At 44.4% G+C, this 13,408-nt stretch overlaps 1 protein-coding gene across 1 annotated transcript in view; it reads left to right on the forward strand.

The window, feature by feature from the left end:
• Nucleotides 1–4,167: 4,167 nt before the first annotated feature.
• LOC306770029 (protein lin-28 homolog A-like) overlaps nt 4,168–13,408 on the forward strand; it is a gene marked incomplete at both ends in the record, with an annotated part of 43,428 nt that continues 34,187 nt past the window's right edge. Inside the window, one exon of the mRNA XM_079258798.1 lies at nt 4,168–4,264. Within this exon, the coding sequence (XP_079114924.1) occupies nt 4,168–4,264 (97 nt within the window). The remainder of the gene's footprint in view (nt 4,265–13,408) is intronic.

The following is a 13,408-nucleotide window of genomic DNA, read 5'->3' on the forward strand; positions in this document are numbered from 1 at the left end:
CGTCTGCAGTAATGCGGGCTCTGCGCCGGTCTGTCGTGGTGAAGAAGGAGCTGAGCCAGAAGGCGAAGCTCTCGATTTACCAGTCGATCTACGTTCCTACCCTCACCTATGGTCATGAGCTGTGGGTCGTGACTGAAAGAACGAGATCTTGTATACAGGCGGCTGAAATGGGTTTCCTCCGCAGGGTGGCCGGGCTCTCCCTTAGAGATAGGGTGAGGAGCTCGGTCATCCGGGAGGAGATCAGAGTAGAGCCGCTGCTCCTCCGCATCGAGAGGAACCAGTTGAGGTGTCTCGGGCATCTGGTCAGGATGCCTCCTGGACCTCCCTGGTGAGGTGTTCCAGGCACGTCCCTCTGGGAGGAGACCCCGGGGAAGACCCAGGACACGCTGGAGGGATTATATCTCTCGGCTGGCCTGGGAACGCCTCGGGATCACCCCCACAGAGTTGGCAAATGTGGCTGGGGAGAGGGAAGTCTGGGCTTCCCTGCTTAGGCTGCTGCCCCCGCGACCCGACCCCGGATAAGCAGCCGAAGATGAAGATGAATGAAGATGGAGATGAAGTGGATCAAGTGGCCTCAGACACAGCCATGATACACTACAGGTATCATGTGTACATTATGTGTGTACATTATGTGTGTACATGTGTACATTATTATAAAAAACGTCATAACCAGAGCCGTGGGGGGGGGGGGGGGGGGGGGGGGGGTGATGGTTCTGCATGTTTACCTGCTGCAGCTGCTTCTATCTGGGCCATGTGCGAGTCCAGAACCTTGGGGTCCCGGGAGCTGTAGGCTCCCAGCTCAGGGTAGAAACTCGAGGCTATGTCCTCTGGAGGTGTGTGCCTCCCTTGCGTGTGACTGGCCGCAATCTTCGGGTCCCAGTGCGGCACCAGCACGTGATCCCAGTGGATGTACTTGTTGTCCACGCCGGGTGCCCCGTACCACAGATAGTAGAAAATGTGGACGTCGTAGAAGATGCTGTATTCCCGGTCGGACTTGGTGAACACCACCTTGGTGTCGCTGCTGCCCCTGTGGAACTGGCCCGGCGACACCACCACGTCCCTCGTGTCCAGCCGCCTCCTCTCGGCCCTCTCCGCCATGAAGTCCATTCCGGGCGCGAGGTCGGAGAAGCCGTCGCTGGGTTTGAGGGTCCTGAGCCCCATCATGGTCCCGAAGATGAAGAGGGTGAAGAGGAAAAGCGCAACAAGCGCCTTCCTGCGCAGCCGAGTCATCGTCGCTGTCCGTGGTGCTGCTGCAGGGAGACCCGGTCCAGAGACCAGCAGGTGGGGGTGTGGGGGGGTCCGCTGCTCCTACTGCCAGCTGCAGGTCATCGCCACTAGCAGCTGAACGGTTTTAGCTGTTGCATAACGGAGCCTGCAGGACGGAAAACAGCGTTTCACCGACATGATCAGAAGCTGCAGATCTCCTCCCGAGCAGCCATTTACAGCCAGTCACCCACCCAGAGCTTTGTCCGGCTGCAACCAACCAGTCCGGTTCCCTTCACGCTCCATCCAGTCGCTGCTGCGCGCGGACCGGCGGCCTCCCTCCGTCCCATGCAGCCGCTGCTCCTTCCGAACCCAGAACCGGAGACCGGAGCGGACCTGCGGAGGAAAAGACGCAAAGTAGCGGACAGAAGGATGCGCCTGTTTCTGCGCTGCAACCAGGAGGAAGGATTAACACCGACCGGAAACAGACGCGGGTATGGGGGTCGATCCGTGCCACGGAGAGGGGGCGGAGCTTCGAGGCTGTCGGCAAAAACACAAACAAAGGCAGCAAAACACAAACAAAGGAAACAAAACACAAACAAAGGCAGCAAAACACAAACAAAGGCAGCAAAACACAAACAAAGGAAACAAAACACAAACAAAGGCAGCAAAACACAAACAAAGGCAGCAAAACACAAACAAAGGCAGCAAAACACAAACAAAGGCAGCAAAACACAAACAAAGGAAACAAAACACAAACAAAGGCAGCAAAACACAAACAAAGACAGCAAAACACAAACAAAGGCAGCAAAACACAAACAAAGGCAGCAAAACACAAACAAAGACAGCAAAACACAAACAAAGGCAGCAAAACACAAACAAAGGCAGCAAAACACAAACAAAGGAAACAAAACACAAACAAAGGCAGCAAAACACAAACAAAGACAGCAAAACACAAACAAAGGCAGCAAAACACAAACAAAGGCAGCAAAACACAAACAAAGGCAGCAAAACACAAACAAAGACAGCAAAACACAAACAAAGGCAGCAAAACACAAACAAAGGCAGCAAAACACAAACAAAGGCAGCAAAACACAAACAAAGAAAGCAAAACACAAACAAAGACAGCAAAACACAAACAAAGACAGCAAAACACAAACAAAGACAGCAAAACCCAAACAAAGGCAACAAAACACAAACAAAGGCAGCAAAACACAAACAAAGACAGCAAAACACAAAGGCAGCAAAACACAAACAAAGGCAGTAAAACACAAACAAAGGCAGTAAAACACAAACAAAGGCAACAAAACACAAACAAAGGCAGCAAAACACAAAGACAGCAAAACAAAAACAAAGACAGCAAAACACAAATGCAGCAAAACACAAACAAAGGCAGGAAAACACAAACAAAGGCAGCAAAACACAAACAAAGGCAGCAAAACACAAACAAAGGAAACAAAACACAAACAAAGGCAGCAAAACACAAACAAAGACAGCAAAACACAAACAAAGGCAGCAAAACACAAACAAAGACAGCAAAACACAAAAAAGGCAGCAAAACACAAACAAAGACAGCAAAACACAAACAAAGGCAGCAAAACACAAACAAAGGCAGCAAAACACAAACAAAGGCAGCAAAACACAAACAAAGAAAGCAAAACACAAACAAAGACAGCAAAACACAAACAAAGACAGCAAAACACAAACAAAGACAGCAAAACCCAAACAAAGGCAACAAAACACAAACAAAGGCAGCAAAACACAAACAAAGACAGCAAAACACAAAGGCAGCAAAACACAAACAAAGGCAGTAAAACACAAACAAAGGCAGTAAAACACAAACAAAGGCAACAAAACACAAACAAAGGCAGCAAAACACAAAGACAGCAAAACAAAAACAAAGACAGCAAAACACAAATGCAGCAAAACACAAAGGCAGGAAAACACAAACAAAGGCAGCAAAACACAAACAAAGGCAGCAAAACACAAACAAAGACAGCAAAACACAAACAAAGACGGCAAAACACAAACAAAGGCAGCAAAACACAAACAAAGGCAGCAAAACACAAACAAAGACAGCAAAACACAAACAAAGACGGCAAAACAAAAACAAAGACAGCAAAACACAAACAAAGACGGCAAAACAAAAACAAATGCAGCAAAACACAAACAAAGGCAGCAAAACACAAACAAAGGCAGCAAAACACAAACAAAGGCAGCAAAACACAAACAAAGGCAACAAAACACAAACAAAGACAGCAAAACACAAAAAAGACAGCAAAACCCAAACAAAGACAACAAAACACAAACAAAGACAGCAAAACACAAACAAAGACAGCAAAACCCAAACAAAGGCAACAAAACACAAACAAAGGCAACAAAACACAAACAAAGGCAACAAAACCCAAACAAAGGCAACAAAACACAAACAAAGGCAACAAAACACAAACAAAGACAGCAAAACACAAACAAAGACAGCAAAACACAAACAAAGACAGCAAAACCCAAACAAAGGCAACAAAACACAAACAAAGACAGCAAAACAAAAACAAAGACAGCAAAACACAAATGCAGCAAAACACAAACAAAGGCAGCAAAACACAAACAAAGGCAGCAAAACACAAACAAAGACAGCAAAACACAAACAAAGGCAGCAAAACACAAACAAAGACAAAGCATCCGGACAACCAGGACGTAACAAGTTGACTCGTTTATTAACGTGAACGTTAGCAGTCAGATACACAGTTTATACCAGGATGCCTTGCAGTGGTCACGTACTGCGGGGAACAAATCAAACTGTGGTGCATTCAGGTGAAATTGGATAATCGTGTTTCAGAATATTACAGTCGGTTTGGTTTCGACTGGCTCTGAATTGTCCCTGAAGTCCAGTTAGCTAGCTACTGTCATCTCTGTCAAACCAGAATGTGTTCCAGAGGTTGTTGAATTTCTTTTGTACGTTGAAGCATGACGGAGCTGCGGCCTCATGTTGGTCTTCAGACTAAAACATGGGTCGGCATCATGCTGTGTGGGCTGCGTTGTGATCTGGGCTTCGTCCAGGGAGGTGGGGGGCTGTAGCATCTGCTAACATGTCCAGACAGGCAGGTTTCGTCACTAACAGCTAAAGTTACATTTTCATTTAACTTGTTATTGTTTTTCTAAGCTGTGTTTCCATGACAACTTTTCACAAAATAAAAGTGATATTTCTAAGTTTTGACAAACAACAGTTGCGATTTGTGGGTGTTTCCATTGAACAGTATTTAGCACATAAGTGTCAGTTCTCGTAAAGTTGATGAGAATTTAAGAGAATTCCAGCTTATGCAAGTTAGCAATGACAATAACGTAGCGATATTCTGGAGTTTTCCACTTGCTGCGGGGAGTTTGCTACGGCTTTTCAAAGATTTTCTCTCTCATTTTCTTTTTTAAATCTCTGAAATGCGGTGTTGTTTGTTCCATACCGCTCCATCTTTACCGGAAATGAACTGGTCACATGACGCCCTACGTCACGTGACACGTAAATGCAAAAAAGTGTTTCCACTACACTTTGGTGATATAGTTCCATATCAAACCGTCGAACAAAACCAACTCGTAAAATTTTTTAGCAATATTTGAGACTATTTTTTTTTTTTTTTTTAAATTAAATAGCCATAAATAGTTTTGTAGGTGTGCTGGAAACACAGCTAGGGTGTCTTCCTGCAGGTGCTCCGGATGATTGTCTGCAGGCTTTTATTACAGAGCCTGGAGGATGTCTTCTCTTAAGTTACAGGTGAAGCAGCCGATTGTCTGCTTGGGTTTCGATCGAAGTTTTGGCCATTTTCTATCTTGATCTCCTTTTGTCAAACTGAGCATCAGAACCGGCGGGACGGAATAGCTCGGCTGGATCGGAACCGGCGGGGCGGAATAGCTCGGCTGGATCGGAACCGGCGGGGCGGAATAGCTCGGCTGGATCGGAACCGGCGGGGCGGAATAGCTCGGCTGGATCGGAACCGGCGGGGCGGAATAGCTCGGCTGGATCGGAACCGGCGGGGCGGAATAGCTCGGCTGGATCGGAACCGGCGGGGCGGAATAGCTCGGCTGGATCGGAACCGGTCTGAAACAGGTGTATGGAGACACCGGCTCCCTCTAGCCTTTGGGTTGATGAAAGACTAACTTAATGTCCTGACAGGTCATCAGCAGCGTCTCATTGGTCAACCCTTCCAGCTGTGCCAGTGGCAGTGGCACTAATCACCCCTCATACAGGTTGTTGTCAGACATGGTCTGACAGACGTGGAGCTGCTGGCTTCATTAACCTGCCAACTGGAATGACTTTATCCTTTAAAATACACAATGTTGTTTTTCTTTTAATCAGTGTCTTCTATAAATGACTGATGAGGGTTATTGCTGGAATTACAACATAACCTGATGTAAGTAACTACATAAACATGTCGGAACCTTTATCTTTTCTTTCTTTCTGCTCCAAACCCACATCAACACCGTAAAGACACAAATAAATCTCTTTTTATAAAAATAAATTGTTGTTTTTTTTCTCAAAGCACAACCTCCGTGCTTTGCATTGTGACGGTTCTTGCCTGTTTGCAGAAAGAAGCTGTGTGTAAGGTGACATCTAGTGGACAAGGTGACATGATGAATGATGCAGCCGCTTGTTCCTGACAGATACAGGTACATGACAGATGTCTTAAAAAACTTTACTGGAGCTGAAACCGGGTTGTGTCGCTTACAAAAAGCAGAATTTAACTCATACGTTTACCAGCTGCGCAGGACTGTAACAGGAAGCACAAGTCGTCCACATCTTAATGAAATAAAATCATATAATAATAATTACATTGTTTATTTGAAATGATAAAAATACTTTAAAAATAGATGTATTTATTTATTTGTGGACTTAAACACATAGATAGATAGATAGATAGATAGATAGATAGATAGATAGATAGATAGACAGACAGACAGACAGACAGACAGACAGATAGATAGATAGATAGATAGATAGATAGATAGATAGTCTGCATGTGTGTTTGTTGGGAGGAGGGGTCTGTGTGTCTGCACTGATTTATTGATCAAGCTCGTGACAAGGTTTTGTTCCCACTAGCCCCCTCTGAGTGACCCCGGTCCCCGTAGCGTGACCTGTCCTGTTGTGCAGCGGCCGGGGGGCTTTTCTCCGGGTCCCTGCAGGACTTTCTTGCTTTTTGTGTTTTATCTGAAATGAAGCACAACTGCAAAACATCCCCAGCTGTTGGCTTGCCTCCATGTCAGAGCTGCATTCTAAAACTATGGTGGCCATAAAACAACTAAAACAGGCAGGAAGTAAAACATTTCACTTTCATAATAAAACAAAATTCCACAAAAAGTTTAAGAATTTTTCAAAATGCAACTAAACTTTGAATCTACTCACTTTTTATTGCTTTGAAGCTCCATTTTCACAAACCAGACATTTATTTATAATTTCCATCAATTTTCCATTAATCATTTTTATTTTATTTATCCATCCATCTTATCCGGGGTCAGGCAGCAGCCTAAGCAGGGAAGCCCAGACTTCCCTCTCCCCAGCCACATTTGCCAACTCTGCGGGGGGGATCCCGAGGCGTTCCCAGGCCAGCCGAGAGATATAATCCCTCCAGCGTGTCCTGGGTCTTCCCCGGGGTCTCCTCCCAGAGGGACGTGCCTGGAACACCTCACCAGGGAGGTCCAGGAGGCATCCTGACCAGATGCCCGAGACACCTCAACTGGTTCCTCTCGATGCGGAGGAGCAGCAGCTCTACTCTGATCTCCTCCCGGATGACCGAGCTCCTCACCCTATCTCTAAGGGTGAGCCCGGCCACCCTGCGAAGGAAACTCATTTCAGCCGCCTGTATACGAGATCTCGTTCTTTCAGTCACGACCCACAGCTCATGACCATAGGTGAGGGTAGGAACGTAGATCGACTGGTAAATGGAGAGCTTCGCCTTCTGGCTCAGCTCCTTCTTCACCACGACAGACCGGCGCAGAATCCGCATTACTGCAGACGCCGCACCGATCCGTCTGTCCATCTCACGCTCCATCCTTCCCTCACTCTTGAACAAAACCCCGAGATATTTAAACTCCTCCACTTGAGGCAGGACCTGACCCGACCCGTAGAGGACAATCCACCCTATTCCGGCTGAGGACCATGGTCTCAGATTTGGAGGTGCTGATTCTCATCCCAGCCGCTTCACACTCGGCCGCGAATCGCTCAAGTGAGAGCTGGAGATCACGACCAGATGAAGCCAACAGGACCACGTCATCTGCAAAAAGCAGGGACCCAATCCTGAGGCCACCAAGCCGGATCCCCTCAACACCTCGGCTGCACCTAGAAATTCTGTCCATATAAGTTATGAACAGAATCGGCGATAAAAGGAACTCCAGGCGGATCTCATCCACCCCCGGGGCCTTGCCGCCAAGGAGCTTTTTGACCACCTCAGCAACTTCAGCCCCAGAGATAGGAGAGTCCACCCCTGAGTCCCCCAGCTCTGCTTCCTCATCGGAAGACGTGTTGGTAGGATTGAGGAGGTCTTCAAAGGATTCCTTCCACCGACCCACAACGTCCCGAGTTGAGGTCAGCAGCTCCCCACCTCCACTGTACACAGTTTCGACGTCTGCATGGAAACATGACGTCTGCATGGAAACATCACGTCTGCATGGAAACATGACGTCTGCATGGAAACATCACGTCTGCATGGAAACATGACGTCTGCATGGAAACATCACGTCTGCATGGAAACATGACGTCTGCATGGAAACATCACGTCTGCATGGAAACATGACGTCTGCATGGAAACATCACGTCTGCATGGAAACATGACGTCTGCATGGAAACATCACGTCTGCATGGAAACATGACGTCTGCATGGAAACATCACGTCTGCATGGAAACATGACGTCTGCATGGAAACATCACGTCTGCATGGAAACATGACGTCTGCATGGAAACATCACGTCTGCATGGAAACATGACGTCTGCATGGAAACATCACGTCTGCATGGAAACATGACGTCTGCATGGAAACATCACGTCTGCATGGAAACATCACGTCTGCATGGAAACATCACGTCTGCATGGAAACATGACGTCTGCATGGAAACATCACGTTGTTGGGGAAAATTGTTATGAGTTTGGTTTGTATTAAGTATTAGACATATATGCATTGATTTGCTGTGATCCTGCTGTGTTTTGTGTCTATGCACAAAGCTTTCTTTAAGTTATATGATCCTTGTCTGGAATGTGCAGACAAAGTCTGAGACAGGAAGAGTTTCATGCAGGGCATCTGTTTTTGTCAACTGCTTGGTTGACCAGTTGTCTAAAGGTTAGAGGTTAAAGGTAATAAAGTAATATAGTGAGTGATTGATGCTTAGTGAGTTCAGTTTAGTCTTAAATAAGAGATAATGATTGTTTCATATGGTGTGCTCAGCAACTAGGAGGAGTTAAGCATGGTTTATAATTGGGTGTTACTTCAGCATCTGGAGAGAGGGTTCTCTCTCCAAGCTCCAGCGTGTGCTTGTATTAGTTTATAATAAAATGTTCATTGTAAGAAGACAGTTGACTCTTAGATGTATTACAACTTCTCAAGACCAGAGTATTTTCCACCACAGTTTTTGGGGGCTCGTCCGGGATCCTGCGTCAGTCCGCCCAGGTTGGGGATAGACGGGTTGGCCACCTGAATCCACAGATTCATCCTAAGAACCTCAATTAGAGAATTTCAGAGGACAGGACGTCTTTCTCCCACCCGTGGTTGACTACGCCAGGACTCCTTCTGAACCAGTGTGAAAAGACAATGGTGAGAAGTGTTATTCTAAATTTACATTAATTTTCAGACTCAAACTGGAGTCAAACATTACTAGAAATTTATCACAAATTAATAATCAATATCTTAATTAATAATCACAATATTTTTCTGTTTTGTGGTCAATTGTCTTCATTATTCTCATTGTGACAGGGATTCTCCTCCTCACCTCCTCATCGAAAGAACAACTCAAGGGATAAGAGAATAACTTAAGACGAGATCAGGTTGACGTCATAAATAAAATCCTGTGAGTTTAAGTTAAGTTTAGGTTAAAGTTTAAGTTAAAAATCGTGAGTAACAAGACCAAGTCGTAAGTGCTGTGAGCTAGACGTAGCAAGACCAGACCAGTAAATCTTGTGAGTTACAAGACCGAGACCAGTAAATTAGTCAGTAAGTCCTGTGAGCTCGAGAAGCAAGACCAGGCCAACCTTGAGTTAGAAGACGGAGAGGAAAGCCATCTTGAGTGAGGAGGAACAGAGAAGAAACTGTGTGGGCTGGTTTCTGGAGACATTGAGAATTTTGCCTGATAATTCTACAAAGGTGTGGGATTGACCCTCTGTGTACATCCGCTGCAAACAGAACTAGTTCCTTTGCAGTAGGAGGTTGATGTACAGCACCATTAAGAAGTTGAAATCTCTGTCTTCATGTGAGGGGAAACTGGGGTGGTTGTGTAAAATTTCCTGTGTTAAACTTGATTGGATTGATTGTGTGGAGAATTAAAACCACGTCTTGTGAAGCCACACCGGACTCTCGCAGGAGAGCCTAGAAGCTTGTGTGGGGGTAGACAAACGTGGGGGCACGACCCATTCACATGCATTCATCCAACTGTTGAAGTGAATTGTTTGTGTAAAATCTAATTTACTGCAGTAAGAAAAAAAAGAAAAAAAAGAAAAAAAACAAACAACAAAAAATGTATGAGAGAAGGAAGTGAGGAAAAGAGTGTGTTCATTAAAGGCCTTCTGCTCACTGAAGGAGATGATGTCATAGCATGTTAGGCAGAAACAAACATATAAATCCTGTGTAAAATAGCTGCTTGTGCTTTTCTTCCTAAAGCTTTTATAAGAGCATAAAAGCCACTCCCTGTATGAATGTGGAACCTTTTCCTAAGGAAAAGCAGTTCTTTATTATCACCTGAGAACATTTTAAAGAGCAACAACATATTAAGAATGAAAAATCAGAAATGTGAGAGATTTGATTTATAGTATTAGGAACTTACTATGTTAAATTACTGTACATTGTGTAGGCAATAAGCTTAGGTTTCTGTCTGTTCCCTTTCAGACATTCATAAGGTGATTTTTATTCCTTTACTACTGCTATTATTAATTTACACCTAGCATGTCTAAATAAATCTAGATAAACTGGAAATAAATAATGCAGCTGAAGGATGCTGAAAATAAGCATAATGTTAGGAAAAAAAGAAAATTCTTGACCTTAAAATAGGAATGGTGAACCAACGTAACTTTGCTAGAGTAAATTTCTCTTGCAATAAATTCACTTTAGCTAAATGTGAGCTAACGGCGAGAAGAGAAGTTCTCAGAACAAGTGTATCTTCTTAGCAAGATCATGTTCAGCTTTCCCAGGAGAGAACTGAGTTATGAATCCACTGATAATATAGTCTCACACACACAATTACAATGTAATGTTCAAGTTACATGATGTTCACAGCACAGAACATGGTCCACATAATATGTTCGCCTCAGGATTCAGAAGAAAACTATTATAATTATGAGGCTATGATCTTTATTTTCCCCTTACTGGAGAAGAAAATACACCACATGACCAAATGGTTCAGTCTCAAAAGCTCGTCTGCTGTATGGTGTTGGACACATTGCAGCGTTTCCCTTCTAAACCCTTGTCAGCATGCAGCTTGGACCTCAAATGTCTATCTTGCCTGAAGGGGATTCAGAGGAGGGGCTGGGGGAGAGTGAGTTCTTGACCCGGGTCACTGCAGAGTTCTGGGTGTCACGCGTGGTCAGTCAGGAGACTGGAGCAGAAACGGTCCCTACAACCTACAGCATCATTCCACCTCCCTTCTGTGTCAGCTCTGAGTCCTGGAGCAGAACCTGATATGCAGATGTGGCTGCATGGACCCGGCCGCTGCTGATGGCCTGGGGATCCCAGAACCAGAGGGTCTGGCAGAGCCCTGTTGGTTGTGACTGTGAACAGTGTGGATATGGCTTCTATGGTGGACATGTGAGCTGGATTTTCACCTTTGACCTCTGGAGGTGATGGATCCTCCTTGTCCTCAGACTGTGTTTCAGTTGTGGGATTTTCTGGAAGTAAAAGACTAACGGATGTGGCCGGCAGGCAGCACGAATCTCACCCCGACTACAGAATCAGATGATGTTTTCTGGAATAAGCTGCACCCTGATTCTGTCAGAAAGACTGTTGGGTTCACTCAGTTCTCTGTGGAAAACCTGGATCTCCTTCCTTGAACTTTGCCTACTTTCTGATCCTTTACATGTTACTCTTAATTAATTACACATATGAATCTGATTTATCTACCAGGAAGCTTTGATGAACATGTGTCGGGCACTTCCTGGCATGAATTTCTGATTGTATGCTGATTGGAGGAGAGCATGGTGGCTGTGGCGCGTCTGACTCCTGAGCAGATCGAGTGATACGAGCTGAATGATTATCCACAAGGCCAGGCCAATAAATGAGGCCCTACAACCAAACATTTACTCACTGTTTCTGCTTAGCTTTATACCACATTTATGAGCATGTATAAAATTTTGCACTCCTGCAGACTTCTGCAACTGAACAATGACACAGACATCTCTGCTCTGCTGCAGGGAAGCTGAACAGTTCATACAGACAAGTCAACTTCTGGCACGCTGTGCCTTATACAAAAAAAAAAAAAAAAAAAAAGTGATGAATACTAAGTTTTTAATGTTTGAGACAGAATAGATGTCAAAAGAGAAAAAATAAGCCGCTATATGACATTAAATAAGAAGGTAGTTTTGTAATTTCCCAACTTCAGCGAATGCAACACAAGTACAACAATCTCCGTGTTTTATTTGCTGACAGCTGGTGTTTTATCCCTAATCTGAATTCATTATTTTGAATTAAAGCAGATATGCTCAGCGGTTAAAATACACATCAGATGATTTTTATTCAAATAGTAGAAGCAACTCTTGCGATGGCTGCCAGTAAATAGACCAGTCTCTTAGTTAACACGCTTAATAAGTAAACAAACAAGTCATTTAAGCCCTGTATGTCCTCAAAATAACATGAATATGAGGCAGATTATTTGTAACAGTATTGATACTTCCAAAGTTAAGCTAACTATGCTAAACAGTTAGCCTTGGCCTTTTCTTTGCATTAAAATCATTAAGGAAGAAGTGCTGCTGTGAGTGTGTGCACATACATGTGTGCGTCGTGTTGTTGTAGATGAAAACAGTTTTGCCATCAGTATTAGAAGTTTGTTTCTAAATCCTGCTTTAGTTCAAATGTAGATAGAAAACAAACAGCTTTATTATGACCTGAAGGTCTCTGGCTGTTCAGTACCTGAAGTCCAGCTGTTAAAGATGGGTTTACATCTTGTTGCTTTATGCTTATGCTTATGTTCACAATATATTTGGAATAGAAAGCCAGTCTTATCATGATCTCAGTTTTGTGTGTGTTGCTCCTGAATGGGTCTGTTGGAGTCTGAGAGAGACAAATCAGAGTAAACCATGAGATTAACTAGACTACATTACTGATTAAATCAACAGTTCTGAATGAGCTTTATTTAATATATGCAGAGATTCTTCAGTGTGGTTCTGCTTCTGTCATTTAGCAGACATGACATAAACAACACGAGCAGTAAATCAGAAAGGAAATTCCAGCATGGATAAGTGTTGGTCAGACTGCTGGGAGTCCAGTTTGACACATGTTCTGCTATGCAGTACTAGAGGATTTTTTCTGGTTGTTGGTTAAGATGAGACTACCTGATAGGAACTTTGCAATAATTAATTAAATGAATTTGGTTACTTTGAATGATTACCTACCAGATAAATGAGTGGCCCTAACTGTTGCTTTGTATTGTTCATGTTTTACTCCATGACTGTTTAGCTTTAACTGACTATCCTCTGCACCCCCCAGGCCTGGCCCCTGACCGACCTCTAGTTGACCCTGACTTGATTTTCCTTTTGATGCTGTTTGCTCTGACTGTGACGCGGTGGAGGCTGCAGCTCTCCCGTCTCAGTTCTCGTTACTTGAGCTTACTCTTTAGCTGAAAACGAGTCCATGTTTTGGTGCTCTCTTATGAATGACTTTCTGGATGCCATTTTCCTGAATGTTTTCCTCCCACAGGTTGCAGACGGGGAAATTTCCTTCTGGCTCTCTTTTCAGGTCTTCCTTGGACCAAAAGTACTTTCTCTGGTTCTGATGTACATGCGGATGCGTAACATGGAAACATGGGCCTTTTT

Source organism: Telmatherina bonti (genome assembly GCF_933228915.1).
Source record: "Telmatherina bonti genome assembly, chromosome: 19".
NCBI classification, from domain to species: domain Eukaryota; kingdom Metazoa; phylum Chordata; class Actinopteri; order Atheriniformes; family Telmatherinidae; genus Telmatherina; species Telmatherina bonti.